At 37.5% G+C, this 22,541-nt stretch overlaps 1 protein-coding gene across 4 annotated transcripts; it reads left to right on the forward strand.

Annotated features, from left to right (window-relative positions):
* Nucleotides 1-1,233: 1,233 nt before the first annotated feature.
* Nucleotides 1,234-22,526, forward strand: XIAP (X-linked inhibitor of apoptosis). Of its 4 annotated transcripts, none has more exons than XM_082323658.1 (8): nt 1,234-1,331; nt 2,566-2,598; nt 3,490-3,615; nt 12,437-13,313; nt 14,886-14,985; nt 16,892-16,970; nt 17,593-17,626; nt 20,168-22,526. In XM_082323658.1, the coding sequence occupies exons 4-8, from the start codon at nt 12,470-12,472 to the stop codon at nt 20,359-20,361; spliced, it is 1,251 nt and encodes a 416-aa protein (XP_082179784.1). In that variant the 5' UTR covers nt 1,234-1,331; nt 2,566-2,598; nt 3,490-3,615; nt 12,437-12,469; the 3' UTR covers nt 20,362-22,526. The 4 variants fall into 4 exon arrangements, with proteins under 4 accessions (XP_082179784.1, XP_082179785.1, XP_082179783.1 ...); XM_082323659.1 differs by lacking the exon at nt 2,566-2,598 and having other exon boundaries at nt 12,437-12,641; nt 13,041-13,313; XM_082323657.1 differs by lacking the exon at nt 2,566-2,598.
* Nucleotides 22,527-22,541: the final 15 nt, after the last annotated feature.

Raw genomic sequence — 22,541 nt, forward strand, 5'->3', positions numbered from 1 at the left:
ACGTTACTCCAAGTAGCTGACTTTTCTTGAGGACAGCAGGAAGCAGGTCCCCTACATAAAGCCAAGTATCTTGACTACATTAAAATTTGTTGGATCAATCATGAGAGCCCCTGAGTTTCTAAAAAAAGAGAGAAAGGTTAATGGAATATTTTAATGTTGCACAACAACCATCTTAGTCTTGAAAATAAATAGATTATTTTGGTTACAACTACCAGAGAAAATAGCCTAAGGTTTCTGTCTGATTTGGAAAATTCCAGTCCAAATACATGAAATTTATAATAGCTAATAAGAACACAAATCTTCAGATTTGAAGAAAAAGAAAAGGCCAGTCCCTAGCGAACTTATTAATTAGTAGCACTACCTGCTTTGCTTTACTATCCCTGTGAGTTACGAGCAAAGATTAAGAAACAATTACAGTACAGCCCAAGCTGTACTGAGAAGTATCGCCGGTAGGCATCTCACGTCATCTGTGAGGACTTAGAAGATCAGCATCTGGTGGATGATTTCTCAATTCCCTTATGCAGCCAGTTAGGAGAAGTCTATGAATTTCAGGATAAGTATTCAGAATTGCACTGTCATGCAATCTTTCAGATGAGGTGGATCTTAAGAACCACACCTTATTTAGGTCAAGCTTGTGACTTTTATTAGTATTGATCCTGTCAGTTGGCCGGCCACAGCATCCGTGGGACTTCGCAGGGCCCCGCGGGCTGCAGACCCGCTGTGGTCAGGCCGTCTGGGAGCTCGCCTCCCCACTGCACTGCCCTGTGCTTCTTATTCATAAAAATGCAGTTTTAATTCTTAACAAGCCGTAATTGCAGGGACGAGAGGTGAGAGCAAGGAGAGCGCTGGGATTAGCATGCTCCAGACCAGAAGCCGTCTGGAGAAGATGGTGTGAAATGAAGGGGCTGTTCGAGATGCTGAGGGAGAGGGAGCCTCCGGCCCGGCTAGGCCGGCGCGGAGCCGGGGCGCGGTGGGAGCTGAGGCACTTGAGGGGACGGAGAAGCGGAACGAGCCGAGGCGCGGGGCTGAGGCGGCTGAGGCGCGGGGCTGAGGCGGCTGAGGCGCGGGGCTGAGACCGCTGAGGCGGCGGCAGCGAGGAGGGCCCGCGGCGGGCGCCGCCGCTCTGCGCTTCCCGCCGCCTGCCACTACGTGCCGCCCTCCGCCGGCGGGCGCCGGCCTGCCGCGCCCCCCCCAGCCCGCCAGGGGGCGCTGCTGCCTTCTCGCCGCGGAGAGGGGCCGGAGAGGCTGCCGGGAGCCGCCATTTTCTCGGCGTGCACTGGGCGCGGAGCGGTTCCCGCAGCCGGTGCCGGCACGGAGGGGGACGCGGCGCGGTGAGTTGTCAGGCGGGCGCGGCTGTGGCCGTCGGTACCCCGGGGCAGCGGGCGGGACGGGCTCCCGGGCTGCCCGCTCCGGCGGCTCTCGCTGGCCCGGGCGGCTCGGCGGGGCGGGGGGCTCGGTCCCCCCGCGCTGCCCGGGGCCCTCCCGCCCCTCACGCAGGTGGTGCGGGGGGTCCCGGGGGCCGGCGGGGGCGCCGCTGCCCCCGGCCTCTCCCGGGCGGCGGCGGGGGTGGTCGCCAGGCGGGGGAGGCGTTGCCATGGTGCGGGGCGCGCCCCCTCCGCCGTGAGCGGCCGGGCCGGGCCGGGCCTGCCCCGCCGGCTGACCCTGACCCCGGCCCGGCGCCGGCAGCCCCTCCGGGCCGGGCTGCCCTCCGTGGAGCTTGGAGGTCCACAAGAGACTTTCCTCTGGGCATAATATTTAATGTTGTGTTCTCTTTACATAAGTAAAAGAAAAATTTGCTATGCTACTACGCACTTTTGTGGTCGTCTTTGGTTCTTTTGACACATTTGAGCATTGTCTTCTCTTCCCTCGCCCGCTCTTTTTTTTTTTCTTTTTTTTCAAATAGACCCATCACTGTCTAGAATGAGCTTTCTGCTTCTTATTAATAAAAATGCAGTTTTGTTCAGGTTTTCTATGGTAACAATTCAGTAGTTATTAAGGATTCTGCAGGAAGAACTTCACTCATTTTTTTCAGCTGTAATTCAAACTTCAGCTCAAGCAGTTCTCTTTTGCACAGTGGCTATGCATGTATGCTGATACATTTCTCTTTAACAGTTTGTGTATTTCTGTTTCTGTACTACCGTCTCTCTGATGCTCCTATCTTCCTGATAGAAGTCCTATAAATGGGAGTCAGAACTATTTTTAGTCTCGGTAATTTCTGTCTGTTTTAACTGTTGTTAATCTGCATTTGCTAAAAAGTATAAATTTGTTCTTGAAACTGCTCTTAGATATTTTTGCAGAACTGCTTTCATGATCCCTTAATTGCTACAATCTTGCATTGCAATTTTAGTACTTAGCTAAGTGGGAAGATTTTTGTCTCTTAAATGAAGAGGTAGAAACTACAAGATGTAACAGTAGACCAATTTGGAAGGAAAAGCAACCAACTGGGGGGGAAATCACTTTTTTATCAAATAATTTTTTTTATCTAATACCTTAACAAAGAGCAGTAGAATACACATTAACTTAATGTACTCTTTGTTTGTCATGAAATAAATCACCACATAACAGAGAAGACAACAGTGAAGCACTCTCTCTAAGAAAGTAAGTTTTCATGTGATGGATTTGTTGATTAAGCTTTTATTTTGATATTTTTCGTTTTCCTAAGTGCTTCCTTTTGCTATCTACTTGATTGCTTTGCAGTTTTCTTTCAGGCCCTTTAAACAACACCCAACTACTTCTTTCCATAGAAAACTTGGTACCGACAGCATTGGCCAAGAAGGGCAAAGGAACAAGTTAATGATTGTTCTGTATCTCCTCTGACCTTAGCCTTTGTAACCAGCAGCAAAAGTGAAAGAATTCTTATGAGGGCTGTTGTTTGGTTGTGGGGTTTTTTTGGCTGCTCCCACTGATACGAGGCAGACTTGCATTTGTTATCAGAACAGTAAGACAATGCGTGTTCATATCTTGGTTTTTGAAGTATGAAGATGGATTTCATTTCAGGCCTCTGTGTACCTGTGATAGTGCTTCTACGTCTGTTGCTATCCTCCCAGGGTGGGCGGGACAGCTGCAGGGAGCTGAAGAGTTTCAGGAAATCCAATTTACAATCAGATGCGGAGTTTCCTAGGAGAGAGAAGAGAACACTGGATCATTGGATCTTGCTCCGTTTGCTGTTACAGTCTCTCCTTTTTGCTGCCCTCTAGTTTTTAATTCCAGGATTTTGTTTTGCCATCTTTGGATATTCTGGAGTCTCCCCAGTCTTATGTCCCTTGCTAGTTTCACTAAAACATCTGAATTTCAGACTTTCCCTGACCTCACGCTCTTTCAACTTTAGAATATATTTTAATTTGGACTCTTGGCCAAAGGATAGAATTTTAAAATGTTGTTGTCTGTTGTTTTTTTTTAATCATAGTTTGGAGTTATGCCTTCGTAAACTATGCTGAAGGTTATGTGAAAAGGAACATTTTTAACCTTTTTTTTTTTTCATATCAACAGGAATGTAAACATTGGAATTTGTCCTGAAGATTGGTGGAAAATAGAGATGAAACCAGTATCTGCTTTGATTAATCTATTACTAAACTTGGTCTGATTGGATACTAATTTCTTAGGGGAAAAACTATTGTAAGTACCCTTTGCATTTTTCTGTTTCAGGAGTTACACAGCATACAGTCCTTTGCTGCTTTTTATTTGTCATAGCATGTGGTCTGTCTTGCGGAGTTCTAATCCAAAATATTCTGAACATGACGATTGAAAGTCAGACTCTAGAAATAGCAAGATTCTTGAACACGAAAAAAAGTAGCTGTGCGTGATGAAGGTTGAAAGTATGTTAGGACTGAAGAAAGCATGCTGCAAAGCTTGAATTGAATGTCACTTCTATCATATAAAATGTAAAACGAAGCTGCATCTACCTTGCAGTTCGTTGTCCTTCCCCTTCTATGTTTCAGAGAGTTTCTTATTAAATAGAAAGGCAAGCAGAGTGTTTTCAACAGGTGCAACTTTCATATTTCACTTTTGGTACAATATTATAATTAGAATTAATCCACAAGTCATCTCCGTTTCCTGACAAACTTAAAATATAGAGGATAATTCAAGAGAGATTTCCAAGTTTACAAGATGATGAGGTGTGTGTATATAGATAGGTGTGTGTGTATATATGTGTAAAAAATACATATATAAATTCACCTCATTCTTTAATGGCAAAACATTCATGCTAGTGATACCAGAAAGTATCTTGATGCTGCTTCTGCATCAGGCTGCAGTTAAATGAATGTGAATAATGAACTAAGCAGCACTGGCGTGGTCGGGAGTATTAGCTGGGTGGAAGTGAACACCTTTGCCAGAGGACGAGGCAGGAGGTGAAGGGCTCTCTGTGCTTGTGTGGTTTTACAACTTCTTTCTTTAGAATCCAAAAGATTCAGCAGTTTTGCTGTGGCATTAATGATGTTGCTGTATCTCAAGTTTGATATCATTATGTCTCCTCAGTGAAAGAGGCCCTCTTTTTCCATCTCTTTCTTCAATTATAAGTTTAAATGATTTATAAAAGGATGTAACACTAAAAGCTGGAGCACAGCTTATACTCGGGAAAGGAGATGCATCCCAGGGCACCACAGGTTTTGCTAGGCATTTTTTACTATTGGCTGTTGTACTTAATATACTCCCATTGACTGGATAATTTTTTGTTTCTTAAACAGAAGAGCAGTAACTCAGCTTTTAGGGGTTACATTTCTATAGTGATTCACTTTATAATTACAGATTTGAACATTTATATGTTTTTATTTAGCTCATGTGCTTCGTAGTTGACAAAAGTAGCTTGTAATTTCTACTTTTACGAGGGCAGGAACTGCATAGCTTGCATAGCCCCCAAAACGTATTGATGAACTTCCATGGATGGAAGTATGCTTCAAATTGTATTAAATACAACTTCCAAGCTGTTTTCTATTAGAGGGAAGAGTTGTAGAAGTTTAGCCTGAATTTCTGGAGGAAGAACTTGAAGCTAAATCAAATTCCTGTTAATAATACAGCAGTTAATTGATTAAATGTTCTAAAGTTAAAGCATAAAAATTATATGAAGCATAGATTTTATATCACTTGAATTGTACATCTAAAATGTAAGTGTATAATATAAAAATGAAGAATCTTGAATATTTGATTTTTCCTCTCTATATGGTAGTGTTGTAGTACTGAATTTGAAATGTATTTTCACAGTGAGTTGTGTTAAGAAGCCTTTTATAAGAGGGGGAACAGTAGAATAATTAAGCAAATGAAGATATTGGTAGGGGATATGGAAACAGGATGGAAAAACTAACAGACTGATTTTCCAAAGTGTTGGGGGGGGGGGGGGAACAGAAATGTAAAAATTATTTTTTCCCTGCGATTTGCCTGAAAGAATACTTAGAGAATCTCAGTAAGCTTACATGGTACAATTCAAGTGACCTTGTAATTAAAAATTGATAGCTAAGTCATACACAGACTGCTGTATGATATACAGGAGTACAGTGCCTTTTCATGAAAAATATTTCATTATATTCCTGCTTATGCCATGAATAAAACATCTTACTAGAACTGCCAGAGAAATTTGAGACTGTCAGGATTGCTCCTTCCTTTTTTATAGTTTTGTTTTGTTTTGCTGGGGGGCGTTATTTGAAGCCTTGTCCTCTTGGTGCTGGCTCTCCTGTTCTCTACTTTTAACTTCAGTCTTTCTTTCCATCTCTTTCTCAGTATGCCTGAGGTTTGGGGTTTGGTAGGATTTTCTCTGTGTTGGTTTTGGGGGTTTTTTATTGGTTTTTTTTGGGTCAGTGTGTTGTGTCCTCCCGCCCGCCGCTTTATTTTTAGGTACTGTCATCTGTAGGCAATTCGTTTCAGTGGCAGCAGCTGTCAGAACTAAACGTTTGCTTTAGATAGGTTTTCCTGTGTCCAAATTAAAAATGCCAACATCTCTTTCACACTTCGTTTTGTACTGAACACTTAGCAAGGTGTGGTAGAGCTAAAATGGTTTTCTCCAGACCTTTAGTCATTTCTCTTCCGTGGTCACTTTGGATAACACTGATTTATACATTCTTTAATGTCTCTGATTATGTCTTATGTTTGACTTTTGACATCTCTGTAGGACCATGTACTTAGGCTACAACATGCCAGTTTTTTCTGTAGCGGCTGGTATTTACTCCTTTCTTCTCATACATACAGCTAAAGTTCTTCTGAAGACATTTACCTTGCAAGTTCACAAAAACAAATTTTTTTTTTCTCTGCCCTTGGCAGATGCAAGTTTGTCCCACTGTTACCTACTGAGAGCACTGCCATGAATCCATTGTTCTTGTTTATTGCTCTCTTCCATAGCTATGAGACTACTTCATGAAGGAAAATACAGTATGAAAATCATTCCCAAAATGGTACATTTCTATTGGCCTGTTTATATTTATTTCTAAGATGGAGAGAGGGTAGAAGTCTTTGTGTTTGGAGTCAAGAATTAGGTGGATCTAACAGCCTGCTATAACCTTGAGCAGCCAGCTGACTTCCTATGACAATAAACCCTGATGGGAAGCTAAGTAGGACCTGTTTGAAAAACAGACAAATGAAGCTGAGCTGATGGATATATGTAAGCTCTGGCACTGAATCAAAAGGCATTGTGTAGATACATGCCCTCTTTATAAAATAAATTAAAAAAAAAAATCTTAAGAATTTTTTAAAAATTGGCTATTGATAATTAGATGTAAATATGCTAAGATTTGTAAACACTGTTTAAATAAATCCTGTGTTTCTTGTGGTTTTAATCTTTACACGTACGCTTTCAGTTAGCAGCATGCATCTCCCTTGATCTAATTGCAGCTGAGCAGGCATAAAGTGAAATTCAGTGAAGTGACATATGCATAATCTGTGCGTCAGCTGGTGCAGTATGTTCTGTTTGATATTTACTTGGTGCACTACTCTCACATTTCAAAATTCAGTCAACAGTAAACACTAACATTGCTCTCATAGTCAGCATGTCAAGCAGTAGAAGCTCCGTCTTTGTGTACCATTTGGTCAGGAGCATGAGGCTGTGCAAGTAGATTTCTGACTTGGAGGTTACTGCCATGTTTGTCATGTGGAAGAATTAAAAATAACTCCTTATAATGCTAATCTGTTTTAGGATTAAAGGTGGAAATAATCATGTCTAATAAAATACACTTGAAAGAGAGAAGTGGGTTCCATACTTTTCCTTTGAAGCATTTCAAATCTAGGTCATGCGATGATGTCGTATTTTTGCATAAAATCATACCTGTTAATATTTTTAAAGCTGAATTGAACACATTTGGCTTGCAAAACCACAGTGTGCAATTTTGCATTTTGAGTAAGTTAATATTTTTGCTATGTATTCTTGTCTTTATTTTTTCTTCTGAAACATAATCAATAGACTATATAATTTGGTACTTTAGCTTCAAAGTGGGAGGTGTCTTGTGACAAATACCTTCAGATGTTTAAAAGCAGGATTAAACTTGGCTTAGCTTCTGGAAGTCTTTCAGACTAAAATAGGCTTTGTTTACTTACTGCATATATAAGAAGATATTTAATGCTTCAGTAATAGTTAAAATCTCCTGGGTTTTATCAGTGAAGATGAACTTTAACATTTCTGGACCTATGTGATTAATTAAATCTATGCAGAAAGGCTTAATTAACTTCTGTATACATGAAGTATACTCTCTGAACTCGGGTTTGCTGCTGGTACGTATTGTAAAATCTTGTGTACGTGTCTTGGTTGGCTGCTTTTTATTAATTTATGTTTCTTAGCCATAAACCATTAAACATATACTTTCAGTTATTTTTCTTCTGCAGTTAATGTTTGTCTGAGTGCTGTTATGGTGCAGGATATTGTTCTGAATCATTACTCCAACTAACTGGAGTATGGCAACTCTTAAAATACCTGTGTAGAAATACTATTCCTAAGCGAGTTTTAATTTTACACTTTGAACAGTTGCTTTTAACAGTTGTTTGAAATAGAAATAATAGAACTTGATGTTGCATTTAAAGTAGTACTAATGTTGTATTTAAAGCAGTACTTACACAGGCAAAGAGTTTGCCTCAATGCTTAATAAATATGTTAATGTCTTTTTCTCTTAAATAAAATTATACTGAAATGTAAACCAACTATGTTTAGGGGGGCTGTCGTATGGAAATGGCTTCATAATGTGGATGGAGCATTATTAAAGCTAGCAGATACCTGTGAGGGATTTGTCCTGCTTCTGTCATTGCAGTATTTAGATGTGGTTTTGAGAGGCTTCTAGAATGATGGTTGATATAATTTGAAACAGTTACTTCGTATTAAAGCATTGATCTGTGGTGATTGGACCTTCTGTCAGTACTTACTGCTCTTTTGGTATGTGCTTTTCACGCTGTTTTGATTGTGAGGATCAAGATAGATTGCTTACCTCCAGAGAACCCAACTGTGGCAGATATTTGATTATTGCTATGTTGAGGGCGTAATTTTTTTTCATTCACTGTGTTAACAGAAGGAGTATTGAAGTATTCATAGCACTGTAGAAAAATACTGTTTGAAAGAATAAAGCCGCTAATTTCAATGTTCTGAGTGATGAATGCAATATGTATAGTTTTTTTTTTAGTTTTATCTTGATGCTTATTTCCAATTATATTTTCCCTCAATTGTTAGAACTTCCAGTACAGTATATAGAGATTTTTTTTTTTTTTTTTCTGCTTCAGATACTGCTGTTAGATCTAGCTGAAAGGCATTATCCTGTGATTTCCATTGTAGTTGAGGGTGGTACAGATACTGAGTTTTAGGTACTTCTGTTTAGTTTATTTTTGCCTAGCATTCACAGTTAATTAAAAGTAATCAATAAAACTGAAAAAGAACATCTCAGTTAATTGAATATAATCTCCATCCTGATTTCTAATATTTCGGTTTAGTCTTTGGTCCTCTTCCTTCCCTCTTTGTGTCTTTGCTCAAGCGTTTCCTTCTCAGTTCCTTAGTGTCATTAAAACACACACATATCCTTCCAGGAGACACCAAGAGGATCAACAGAGCAAGTGGAGTAAAACTAATACCAACTGATATAAATAATAGTTTAAAACTCATGCTGTTATTTCTGTTAGGAAAGTCTGTCATATACGAGATGTACCTCCTACATGATATTTTGAGTTCTGCAGCCTGTATTTTTAAAGGTGAGAAGTTATTTTGGGAGGAGAACATGCACAATTAAACATTGTAAGTTTATAGGCGCTCTGAAAATGAAGCCTGCTTTGAAAGAAGTGGAGTCTTTGGAATGAAATTATCTAAAAAGTAGATGTTTACCAGTTGCATGAAATAAAAATTTTCAGAATTTTCAGCTTATTTACTAAAAAAAAATGCTATGAGGTTTCTTAAATTTTCTGATGTTGGAGGGGGAGAGGTTTAGTGAAAGAATCCAGAAAAGTACTGCAAGACCCAGGCTTGCTCATGCAGTGTAAGTATGATTTGAAGATCATCCCTGTCCGAGGGCACGGGAGAATCTGAGCCTTACTTATGATACAATATTTGTTCAAATTGCTTTGGTAAAATATCTTCTTTAGCTTATGAAAAATAATGACTTATTGTAAGCAGTGCATTCATGTTGTAATGAAGTTTTTTATATATATATATATATGCACCTGGTGTATACAAATGTATTTTTTATTCTTTACACATATGATACTGCTGTATCAGACTTTAAGAATGGCAGATTTTAAGATGAGTTCTGATAACGGAGCAGTTAAATGGTCCTTAAAACAGAACACATAGGTAGTTTACCAGAAGTGGGGGCATAATTAATTTTCTCTTAACTGTTTAACTTCATATTTCAGAGTCATCATTGTAGTATGTGGTCACCCCATATGGCACAAGGAACAAAAAAAGCACAAACCAAGGGTGATCTTTGTGTCCCCAGTAAATTCTTGACATCTGTCAGGCTTGAACCTTGGTCTGTCTTTACCCCTGATTTTACTAAGGACAGGGAGGGCAAATTACAGGGAACTGCAGCAAATCAGAGACGATCTACTCAGCTGTTATTTTGTATGCAACAGATCAAAGAGGGATGTAGAAGCTCTGTTCTGATTTTTAAGTAAATATAAACTGAAAAAAGTTAATATGCAAAAATTTAAATAGGATTAGTTGGTTTTTCACTGTTTCTGAACTCATTTCTATGTAAGTATAATAGAAATGAAGATAAACTGCTATTCATACATTGAAAGCATATGCATTTGTTTGTTTTTTCAATGTACATTTTGAAAAAGAGTCTGAAGGATGTGAGGTAGGCTTTGTTTGCCTTCTTGTGGAAAGTCTTTTAGGCAGGCAGATAAGAAAATTAGTTTGTGGCTAATGGTATTTGAGTAATACAAATTATTCTGTGAATGCAGTGTAGTAGTAATGATGATAAACCCATAAGGTCACTTGAGATCTTTACAGAAACAGTCCTAGAGGATTTAAAATAAGGTTTTTAAAAGGAAATAAACATGAACTTCTAAACTTCTGTTATAAAAGTTGTTTTCAATATACATATGTATATTAAAAAATACATGTATTGTGACAGCTTTCATATTACTACATGTAGTTACTCTTTTGGTCTTTGTTATTTTTCCTCTTCAAAGTCAAAACAAGCATACAGGTCAGATTTGTAGGTCAGTCAATGTAATTTATTCAGAAGCTATTTTTGAATTTGCTAAACTAAAACAGAAAACCACAGTATAATTTCTAGTGTCATTACATTAGTCATGAACTGACTTACAGAAGGAGTTAAAGCTGGTGCTCAGGAGTAGTCTTACACCCGTGATCACATGAAGCAAGCATGCTGGGTCTCTAATGTCATGTTTTCTCAGCCTGCTTGTAGGTTAATTATCTTTGTCATCTTGGCAAAGGATGCAGCGATCCTGCAATGCATAGTCATTTTAATTTTCCCCTCCTGCTTCTGAATGTTAGAAAAGGTTTTGTCCTTCCTGTAGAAGCTAAATCTGGTATTATATAAGCACTTATTATAATTGTAACATCCGCATTGACCATACAGAAAGTATGATCAATATTAATGCAGGTGTTGAGGAAGGAGTGTGTTGAGGAAGCTAAATTTTTGCCTGATGGCCTACCTTATAAAGGTAAGGACTGGAAACAGATACATTTCAGAATTCATATAGAAAATGGAGGAGGACACTTGTTCAAATAAATACATATCCTGTTCTTCCTTATATGCATTTCTTTTTGCTAATTGCTGAATTATTATTGCTTTGTGCTAAGAAGTCCATTTGGGCAGTCTCATAGTAATTTAATTTATCACTTAATAAAGGAATAAGTTTGAGATGCGTTATCAGCAGTAGCCTGCATTTTACCGGAGACTTTCTAAGTCAATAATATCACTGCACTTGTCAGGACAAGAGATGAATTTGTCCTGTGGTCTGACTTATCCATCTTGGGATTAAGGCAATGACTGTGTCAGTTTGTGGTTCTTGTGCAGGACCTGCAGGAACCAAGTTGCTTTCTTTCATCCTCGTGAAAGAAGGGGCTTGTCTGAGTGCTCTTGGCAGCCTTTGGCACAGAAGGGCGTGGGGCAGGACTAGCAGTCGGTACTCACCCTGGAAAAGTGTAGGCAGGAATGGGAATGTGGGACAAGTGGTAAGGAGAATGACATTCCTTCAGGGAGGAAAAGCTGAGGTGATGGCAGAGGCACAGGAACTTTGGATAGTGAGTGTAGGCGGGGCATGGGAAAGTGGAAGCAGTGTGCTGGGCGTGAATGCTAGTGCTGGTAGTCCAAAACGGTGATCTTCAAAGCAGAGCACAGCAGTTGCCCTGGTGAAACATCTGATAGTTGATTTTGTGAGATATTTTGCTAAAAGGAAAACTGATGTCTTTAAAATGTAACACAAGCCTAAAGTTTTTTTTTTTTTTTTTTTCTGATGATGATTTCACCAGTTGATGCCCATCTGTAATGGGCATGGTGGTCATGGCCTTAGCACGGGGAAAAATAAAGATAGTTGTGTTTCAGAACTGGGCTGTAAAATCTTGCAAATGTGGTCTGGCTTAGATCAGTATTTTAAATTCAGTAACTTGATATTTCAGGTTCAGGAGCCTTTTGGCAGGGTTTTGCCCAGAGTTTTTGTTAAATATTTTGTTGATTTCATTCTTACAATGTTTGTTTGTTAAGTAGAACATGCTTTTAAAGCTATAAATGTATAAGCCTGTGTGTTTTCCAGGTAATTTTTATTGACTTGTAAAACTTCATTATCTTCCTGCCTTTCTTTATGTTTGTTTTTTTTTTTTATTATTTTGTTTTTAATGTTCGGTGTTTGCCTCTGCATGTTTGGGGGCAGGCAAGGGTGAGATGGGAGGGAAGAGGAAGAGGCACTATTTTAATACATAAAGGATGGATAGTTTAATTTAGCCAGTTTTCAGGCTTGCATATGGATATGATGAATTCTTCTGTCTGTGAAATTAAAACATTTATTCTTTGTTTAGGAAATCTGAAAGGAGAGCCCTACTTATGAAGAGATGACGTGTAATGGCTCAGATAACTCTGGGGCTTGCGCCACTCCAGACACTGACCGTGACCAGGAATGGGCACAGGAACAGTACCGACTAGGAACTTTTGTTGATTTTCCACTTGGCTGTCCGGTTTCAGCATCAGCACTAGCACGAGCTGGCTTTGTTTATACTGGAGAAGGTGACAAAGTGAAGTGCTTCAGTTGCCATAGAACTATTGAAGGATGGGCGCCTGGGGATTCTGCAGTTGAGAGACACAAAAAGCTTTCCCCAAATTGCAAATTTATTACTGAATCTGCTTTTCTGCAAAATAACATACATCCTCTCGCCCAGAACTACCAGCATAGAACTGAAAAGGGTTCCAGCAGTTCAGCCCTCCCGTGTACTCTGGATGACCCATCTGATGTGGAGGCAGATTACCTTTTGAGAACTAGGCAGGTTGTGGATATGTCAGATAATTTTTATCCTAAAAACCCTGCTATGTGCAGCGAAGACACACGATTAAAGTCTTTTCACAACTGGCCCCTCAATGGCCAGTTGACACCAGAGGAATTAGCTAATGCTGGATTCTATTATACAGGTGTTGATGATCAAGTGGCATGTTTTTGTTGTGGTGGAAAATTGAAAAAGTGGGAACCCAGTGACAGAGCTTGGTCAGAACACAAGAGGCATTTTCCCAAATGCTTTTTTGTCCTGGGCCGGGACGTTGGAAATGTTCCAAGTGAATCTATTCTTGCTGAGCATCCAAGGAATCCATCTATGGCAAAATATGGAAGACGTTTACAAACATTTTTAACTTGGATATATCCTGTTGACAAGGAGCAACTTGCTGAAGCTGGGTTCTATAGCATAGGTAAGCCAGACCTTAAAATGGCTAATATCTTTTACAAACAAATTTTATATGAGTGTCTTGTTATGAAAAAATAAGCATTTTGTTACTCTAATATGGAATGATTTGCCAGAATTTCTTTACTCTGTAAACTACTTTTCATAGTTCTTGTGTAAAATGATATACTTTATATCAAGTATTTTTGATGGCAAAGTATAAACTTGGTCATAAATTCATTTTTAGCAGTAAAACATCAGTTTGTTTTCCTTGCCTGCTAAAACCCTCATAAGACAGCTTTCACAATGACAATTATTGAAGCTAATATTTTTTAAAAAATGAAGTGCTGTCCTCCAGATCTGCCTTAGGTCTAAGGAGTGGGCTTGTGGCCCGCACAGAAGTCTATGAACAAGACAATCCAGGTTGTGTGCCATTTTATTTAGTTAACATGTGTTAGCATTTGGACACCCGAAACTAGCAAATACCATTACTACCTACTGTAAAAGCTTTATGAAGACAATGACTTCAGTGGAAGAGCTTTTACTCTTAGACATGTAGTGTATGACTTGGGTAAGACTCCAACGTCTTTGTGCATTGGTTTCCCAATTAGATTGAATTGCACAGTGCTGTTAAAGCTCTTTGAAATTCTTCACTGAGAGATGCTGTATGAGTGCAAAGTGTTGCTATTATTAGGTCACAAAGAAAAGGGGATTATCCAGAATAAATTCTTCCTCTCATCTTAATTGTCTTCTCTCTTAGTAGCTCTCGGAAGAACTTTTAAATCTGATTCCATTTGTTTTATTTGTGGCCATAAACAAAACTTTTGATATATTTTTGTATGAGTGGTATATGGGCAATATTTGTACCCAGTAGAACTGTATTTATTGATTTCTTCTTGGATTCCTAAAAGTACCTAGCTTCTCACAGCCAAGTGAGATCTGTATTGTGGAGGTGCACTAAGCGGGCACCAGCTTATCAGACCTGATGGCTGTTCAAGTCACTTCTGTGAAAACTGTTACCTGTGGCCTGAGAATGATTTAGGTCTGTAGGAAAAATCTATCCATACCTCCTTTCATTTCAATAAACACAATCTCTAAGCAGTTTCTGGCACAGTCTTTGATTACAATAGGCATAGTGCTAGAACAGAGAGAATGAGATTTCTCCTAACATCTCCTCAGTCAGTTATGCTACTGCTATGTAGAGCCCATTAATCTTAATGGTGAAATGGAGGACCAAAAAGGCACGTAAACATCCTTAATTCTTTGTGCTAGACTACTTTATGGCTTGTTTACCAGTGCATTGAGCTATTTGATAATAGATTATTTTCAAGCTTTTGCCTTTATCTGTATAATTACTTGTTAAAATAAAATCCAGGAGTATTTCATGTGACTCTTATTTTGTATTTTTTAAGCTCGAGTCTCTCCTAAACATTTGTTTCAAATCTTACCTATTATGTCCTCCTTGAAAATGGAGTTCTTCTTAGTTACAGTTGCTAATCAATAAAATAAATATTTTTTCTTAATAATGTAACATTGTAGTCGAAAGTTTACTGTTATGCCTACTAGAAGAATGTAACTTTATTATCGTGTGTTTCCTTAGGTAATGGTGATCATGTTGTGTGTTTCCACTGTGGTGGAGGATTGCAAGAATGGAAGGAAAATGAAGACCCATGGGATCAACATGCCAAATGGTTTCCTGGGTAAGGTATTTTTTACTGTTTTCTTGTTGCATGTCTGAGTCTTATTTACAGTATATTACGTTTTAATGACAGAGCATACTACTAAAGGTTTCAGAAGGTTGACTATGGCTTAAGATTGTTTAGATTTATGAAAATAATTTTTTTTAGTTGCCCTTCTCCACTTTCTTCTCCTTCATTTTTGTCATGTAGGCACCAAAGGAATATCAGTTGTCTTCCATGGTTTATATTTTTCCTTTTCAATAAGTAGAAAAGATTGTAAGGGGTTTTTTTTTGCATGGGGTCCTTATTTTTGTTGTTCCATCTGTTCTACCTTCTGTAGTTCTGCTATTGTATGTATACTCATCAACATATGCTCTAATGTTATATTGGAGGCCTCAAAAGAGGACATTAACCCAATGTTTTCTTTGAGAGGTAGGAGGGAGTTCTTCTAAAGTGGGTGGGAAAGAGAACTAAATGTCAAGAGGTTGAGGACACAACTAACTCATTAGAGGTGATCGGTCTGAAAGGTTGCCCTGAAACTGTACCTTCTGAATAACTTTACTTTTAAGTCAGTGTTGCTTGTATGTTAGCTTGTTTGTAGGAATTATTAAAAGGAAGAGAAGATTTCTGTGTCTGGGCTTAACTGATGTCTCAGCTAGCAGAATCATGAAGTTTTGCGAATACGTATCTGATTTTTTTTTTTTTTTCTTCTTATCCAAGCACTACATTCTAATTGTTATTTTAATAGCTTCACACGTGCCAAAGTTTGTAACTTATGTCAGAATACAAAATGACTAAACTTCTGTCATGGTGCCAACAAACCTGAAGAAGTAAGTAGTGGTATTGAATTCAAAACATACTTCTACATAATTTTAAAGGATTGAGGATTCCAGACCCAGAAATAGTTTTTAGAAAGATGGCCAATTTTGTCTAAAATCTGTCTCGAAGAAAGGAAGAATAGTATATGACTCATTGCTTCTTACAGGTGGATAAAAGCTGTCCGAGTACAAAGACTTAGTTACTTTTATAGCATTGATAAAATCAATGTCTTTTATGCGTTAGCTGCTGAATTTGTCTTCTGTGGTGAGAGGCCCTCTGGAAGCTGGAAGTTAGTATTTATGCATTAGCTGATCCTTTTTCAATAGCGGTACGTGCAGCTTTTAATTATTAGTCTCTGCCACTTAAAAGAGATGCCATTCCAAGCTTTTGGCTTGGTGCAGTGAATGGTTAAGACACATTTTCTTGCTACCTTTCACTCGTCCTTATATGGGTTTGATTTGGTTTTAGGTTGCTTAAATTATGTCAGATTTGATTAGTTCCTCTTAGATCATTAACTGTCTTATATGGAGTTTTTGTTTGCACATCAACTTCAGTGGCAGCGTATCAGTCTCACAGCATGCTGTCTATGTCCATGAACAGGATACCATGAAGGTGAAGTAACTGCTGAAGCTAGAGAACTATTGTCGAGGAGTTATGGCATTCCCTAAATCTTCTGGTAGGGAAGAGCTCTGCCCAGTGGCTAGGACTGGTTGGAAAACAGTGAAAGAAAGCACGTAAGGCACCTGTCTGACCAGTGGCTGCTTTTCTTTGATTGCAAAAGACTCTAAAAGAACCAACAATTTAATATAATGTTTGTTTTTTGTTGGAGCCTTTACTTTTATAAACCTGTGGAATCAGCTGTCATGGCCAACAACTCTTTAGCTTTTCATTTCACCAAAAATGTTGAAAAGATAAGTACTGCTGAAGTAATTAAGATATTTTTAGAAATGTTTAAATGACATTACTGATGTTGACTAAACATGTAGAGATTTCAAAAGCAAGCATTCTGTATGATGTAGGAAATGTATCAAAGCTTTCCGAAGTCATGTAGTCAATTTTTGTTTGCTGCTTATGCAGTTTTATTATAACTAAATATTTTCATTTATAGGTGTGGATTTGTGAGAAAGGAAAAGGGGCTAGAATTTATAAATAATGTTCACTTAAGAGATGGATGTAGGGCTTCAACAGTAAGTGTCTTGCTTATTAATCAAATATCATTTTGTTAAAATAGAAAACAATCTTAACATAATTTTCATATGAAGTTGCTCTTCTAATTATCTGCATATCATTTAGTCCTCCTGCTGCTTCTTTCATTGGCAGAAAGTGAAAGACATCAAAGTATGTTTGGGTCTGTCATTCAGGGTTTATAGATCTCAGTTCTCCTTAGCTGGGTTATGGATCACAGGTAGGGTACCCTGTATATGTTGTATATTTAGTACTGAGCAAGTGGTATTTTTTAATAGCCTGGGAACCTAAGGTTTACGATGAATAATTTCCTTATTTAAGCGTAGTAGATAATTTTTCTTGTTGGTAGAGCATTGTTAAACTCGTATGCAATCATTGAAAAGTAAAAACGATATTATTTTAGAATTCTTCCATAGACTAAGAATCATGTACATATGATTATAGCAAAGATGGGTTAAAATGAAATTTTAACACTGATCCCTTTGCAATTGTTCAGAGCAGATTTAATAGTTTTAGTCAATAAAATACCTGACATCAAATAGCTATTTTCTGTCTTGTAACTGTATAGGTTTCCTTCTACTTTCTCCAGAATTGTAATTTTGTCTGTTTATATTTTACTTCTAGACAGAAGCTACTGAAGGGACAATACTTCCTAAAGGTATCTGTTTAGAAAAAAACCCCAAACAACGAACCCCCCCTATTTTGGATATCCATACTTGCATGTATAGTAAAAGAAATGGTTAATTTAAAAAATAACCCTATTACATTTTTAAATAAAGCATGACAGGCAAATTGTGGGATGATACTCTTCCATTGCTTCATTGCTTCTAAACAACTGCAGAATGAATTTTATTTCTCTTGGGGGAAATCTAATCATGGTTGGATAAATATTGTAAAGCAAAGATTGTAAATCATGAAAGAAGTATGTATAGGATACAGTCTTATTTTTATAGCTAGTAAGGATGCATCAAGCATTGAATTAGTAGTGCTGTGGGATGAATGTTAAAGAATACTGAAATGAAACAATCATTGTTGCTTTTCACAAGGCAGGAAGAGTTGATCTGTTAAATGGCAAGGACTAGGGAGCTGAGAAAGCTTAAATAGCTTGTTATGTGTTCCAGTATTACGCATTCCTGCAATGTTTTTCCCAAATACCAAGCAATAAAAAGTCAGTTAAAGGGGTAGTAGGAGGACAGTCATGCAGGTTCATCCCAGGGAATGATAGCTGTTGCTAATAAGAGTGGTTACACAAAACCTATTTTAGAAATCTCTCACACACTGCTCATTTATGAGAGTGAAAATCAGGTTAAAAAATTTTGCTCTTTGAACAATCTTGTTAAGTAAAGAAGAAATTAGTCATTTACATGTAATAGAAGAACTGGAAATAAGTTTTTACAACTAGCAAAATTCTCAAGATGGAAATAGAATTCCTTTGACTAGATATTTGCAAAGGTGTCTTCGAGTACTATAGTCAATACTGTCCGATAATTGGATTCATTCTTGTTAAATTGGTTTGGTGGTGGTTTTTTTTTAATTTCTTGTTTTAGGTGATGTCTTACAGAATCCTTTGGTACAAAATGCCATAAACATGGGTTTCAGTTTGTCTGAGGTTAGGAACACCATGGAAAAGAAATTGCAGATGTCTGGAGAAAGCCACACATCTGTTGGGGATCTGGTAGCAGGCTTAAGTGCTCAAAAAGAAAATACAAGGGAAGAGGAACCAAATGAAATTTCAGTTGAGCAAGATGAGCTTATTCAGTTACAATACTTCTGTGTGTACTTTTGTATTGGCTCTTTAGTCTATGAAATATATCTTACTGCTATTTGTTTATTCTGCCTTCTGAGCCAAGTCTTACTTAAGGCAAAGTTACGGTACTGTAACTTAAAATTCAAGAGATTTATTTTTGGACATAAAAAAAAAAGCTGAACAAAGATGTTAAATGTTAAAATATTTGAGCATAGCAGCATTTATAAATATCATCTATAAAATAAGTAGTATTAATACCTCAAAAGTGTATAATACTGAAGTAATAGTCTAGCGTGCTTCTGGGAAAGGTTATATATGCTATCTAAAAAGCCAAAATTATTGTGACAATGACATTTAAAAAAAAAAAGGCAAGAATAACTATAGATGTGGGGACCCTGGTGACAAAATGAAATAGACACAGGAGCATACTGTCAGATATTCAGTGTACTCAAAATGAAAAACTCTTAGTAGGGGATTATTTATTGTTCAGTATAAAATTTTGCATGGGATAGAAGCATTTTCCGTCTTGGCCAGTAAGAAAAAGTGTACTTCTAGATGGTGTTTCTTCTCAATTATTTGTGTTCCAACTATGCTAGGACAGGCAAGTTATGCTCAGAAAGCCATTGCGGTACACTCTGCAAATAGACCACAACTGAGGTTTCTAACTCAGGAGACTTGTAGTTTAAGATGAGTATATGGATGAATTCATAGGGAGGGCAAAGACCCTCTGGTTGGCACGATAGGCAGAGAGCGTACCAGTCCACTCCTTTTAACAAGATTTGTAATGGACATTGTGGGGGAAAAAGAACTTGCAATGAAGATAGACATTATTTTTGTGGTTGGCTGTGCAGAGCTTTCCCCAAGTGGCAGGGGAAGGCTTTTGAAGTTTGCGTTTTCAAACGGGTCATACTGGAATAACAAAGAGCTAATGTACAATGCAAAATTGATTCATTCTGTATTACAAATTTTAAAGCTTTTGACATATGGGCATTTTGAAAACAGAGGCAGGGAAGGAAATCACATCCTCATTCTTTCCATTGGGTAAACTCTCTGGAAAAAAAATAAAATCCAAATTACGTAACCAGTATCAACGAGCCTTTCTTTCACCTTCAGTACAACTTTTGGGAAGGTTGTCAATGGGAAGTCTGAAAAGAATGGTTCCTGATTGAAATATGCATATCCTAAATTCTATAGATATTTCAAGCTCTTGCAAATATAGATAGCTGAATTGCCTGCTTGCATTGGCCTGGGAAGTGTAATGAGATGGGGGGGAGGAGGAAAAAAGAGGATTCCATGCTGCAGCTTGATTTCCTATCTCTTGTAATTTTGTTTTCTTTTTAAAGGTGTAACCTTTATATCATATGAAGAAAACCTTGTCCTTGTGTGTAAAGGAAAAAAAAAATCAGTGGTACAAAGTATGTTAACTTCTTTTTATGTGTTTATTTTCCTTAGATCTCAGTACTGAAGAGAAGTTAAGACGCTTGCAGGAAGAAAAGCTTTGTAAAATTTGTATGGCTAAAGACATATCAGTTGTCCTCATTCCCTGTGGTCACCTAGTTGCCTGTAAGGAATGTGCTGAAGCACTTAATGAATGCCCTCTGTGTCGTACAAATATTATGAAAAGACAGGAAGTTTTTATGTATTAGTGAAATACACAGCACTGTGGATGCAAACGTTTCCTGCTTTATTGCTTTAAATGTGTAATGTAGTGTAAAAAATGCGGTTAATTCCAGGATGTAATCATATGGCAGTACTTAGATTTTTCTGCTGTCAAACTCTACATACATTTTAACATTTTAAAAATTATTTTCCTTAAGTGAATTTTTTGTATGTAAAAGCAGTGCGAAGCTTTATTTATGTGATCATTCCTTTGCTTCACTTTGGGAGGACTCTGTATGACTGAAGTTTATGCAAATATAGTTGTATAAAGAGTCTGGCCCTCTAAAATTTGTAAATAAGTAAGTGAATTTAAAAAATTATTATATACATGTATATTGTATCTGAGACTTTAGCTTCTCAAAAACGTTACGTAAGATTGAAAAGGTTTTCTTATTTCTCTAACGTTGGTTGTGACATAATTCAGAGAATAAACGTAAACCTGCTGCTGCAATATTTCACCTTATGTTTACTACTATTACTTTGTAAGTTTGTCTGTTTTGATATATAATTCCTGTCTCCCCATTTATTTTTTTTCTGGTTTAGATGTATAAATTGGCTTCAGTAAACTGGTTTTAGCCATCTGTTTTTCTCAAAAATCCCTCTGTATATAAAATGTACATTAATTTCATTCCTTAAAAGAGAACTCAACAGAAATGGAGGAGATTTTACATACCTTGTGCCCTTCATGAAAGGAGCGGTCTCATTTTAAAATTGCCCCCCCTACACAAAAAGGTGTTCATTGTTTGATTTTTTTTCTTGTGGTTTTTTTTTTTTAACATTTAGCATTATCCCAACTCATTTATCTGCTCATACTTTGCAGTGCTTCTGTTTGTTTGTCTATTTTTTCATAAGAGAAGATTAAACTCTTATCTCCATGAAAATGCTTTCTTTTTTAATTTTTTTATAATTCACCAGTAATGTTAGAAATCTTTCATTTTTGTTCTTGGCAGTTTGCAGCATTTAAATGAAAAAGTTAAGAACTGTTCTAATGAGAGTCACCTTAAAATACTCGTTTCTTACTGGACTGATCCTCAATTCTCCAATTAAAAAACTATCATAGCTTTGTATTTTTAAGTACAGCTGGTTTACGATCACTCTACTTAATTATGTGACTTCCTTGTTTTGTGGAGCTACTAATATGTTCTGTGTATATGTTTTTATCTTTGAGTCCTACACACTAATATGTTTAGAGTGTACAGAATATAGTTTTTCACATGATAAAAGGTTTAAATCCAATACACAGAAATTTAATGTCTATTTTTTCTAGTTTTTTAAATATGTGCTGTGATTATATGCTGGTGTAATGTTATGAATATTTAAAATAAAGCACAACCCAGTTGTTCCTTGATCAGCATATTTGATTATCACATGAAATAAAAAAAAAAACCATAACAGAAGGTTGCTTTCTGTTGCTTTTTTGTTTTGTAACTCAACTGTTACTAATTTAACCTGAGTGTTATTAAGGATAACAAATATATTTTAATTAGAGAGGAAATAAACTCTATTGTTTGTATAAATGGAAGTTCATTAATTATAAAACTAAAATGTTAATTTTGCTATTTTTTTGTAATCAATTAGAATTTGGTTCTTAGGAATACATGATGACTAGAAATTCATAAAGAATTCGTCACAGGTTTTATTTTGCCTTTTTGTGCCTTTGTGAAGAGTTTAGTGTTTCGGGTAATTCATGCACGCGGGGACTTTTCAGGACAGATACGGAGTGGCAATCCTGGCAGGCTTGTTTCTGGCTCCCATTTTCACTTACAGGGAGGGTTTTCTGTACTTTTCCAGGGAAATTAAAGGGGGGGTGTTTGCCTCTGAGCTGGTGTACCTTGCCTGAAATAGCTTGTTGAGTTCGCCTTGCGAACCGCCTTACGCTGACTTGCTTAAGCAGATGGTTTGTTACCTAACCTTGACCAAAGTCATGTGAGGGAGGCTCTGGATGAGCTGGATCCAACTCACAGGCTGCAGAACCTGGCACGCGGCTCGACAAAGCCCTGTCTGGGGAAGAGATTGACCACATTTTACTTAGAACTGTTACAAAACTAAATCCTAGTAAGGAGATGATTTTGGATGTCAGTATAATACGTAAAGTATGTATGTATAGTACGTAAAGTGTCCCAGAAAAGCCTGGAAGTAGGTCACAAACAGTACCTTCGGAACTGAA

The sequence above is a fragment of the Platalea leucorodia genome, assembly GCF_965183815.1.
Source record: "Platalea leucorodia genome assembly, chromosome: 10".
Taxonomy (NCBI): domain Eukaryota; kingdom Metazoa; phylum Chordata; class Aves; order Pelecaniformes; family Threskiornithidae; genus Platalea; species Platalea leucorodia.

What these genes read in the sequence shown, in the direction of transcription:
- XIAP (XM_082323660.1), top strand. Translation starts at nt 12,470, where the DNA reads ATGACGTGTAATGGCTCAGATAACTCTGGGGCTTGCGCCACTCCAGAC. An exon ending in CATGCCAAATGGTTTCCTGG is followed by an intron (nt 14,986 to 16,891) that starts GTAAGGTATTTT and finishes TTTCATTTATAG; the next exon opens with GTGTGGATTTGTGAGAAAGG. An exon ending in TATTCAGTTACAATACTTCT is followed by an intron (nt 18,741 to 20,167) that starts GTGTGTACTTTT and finishes TATTTTCCTTAG; the next exon opens with ATCTCAGTACTGAAGAGAAG.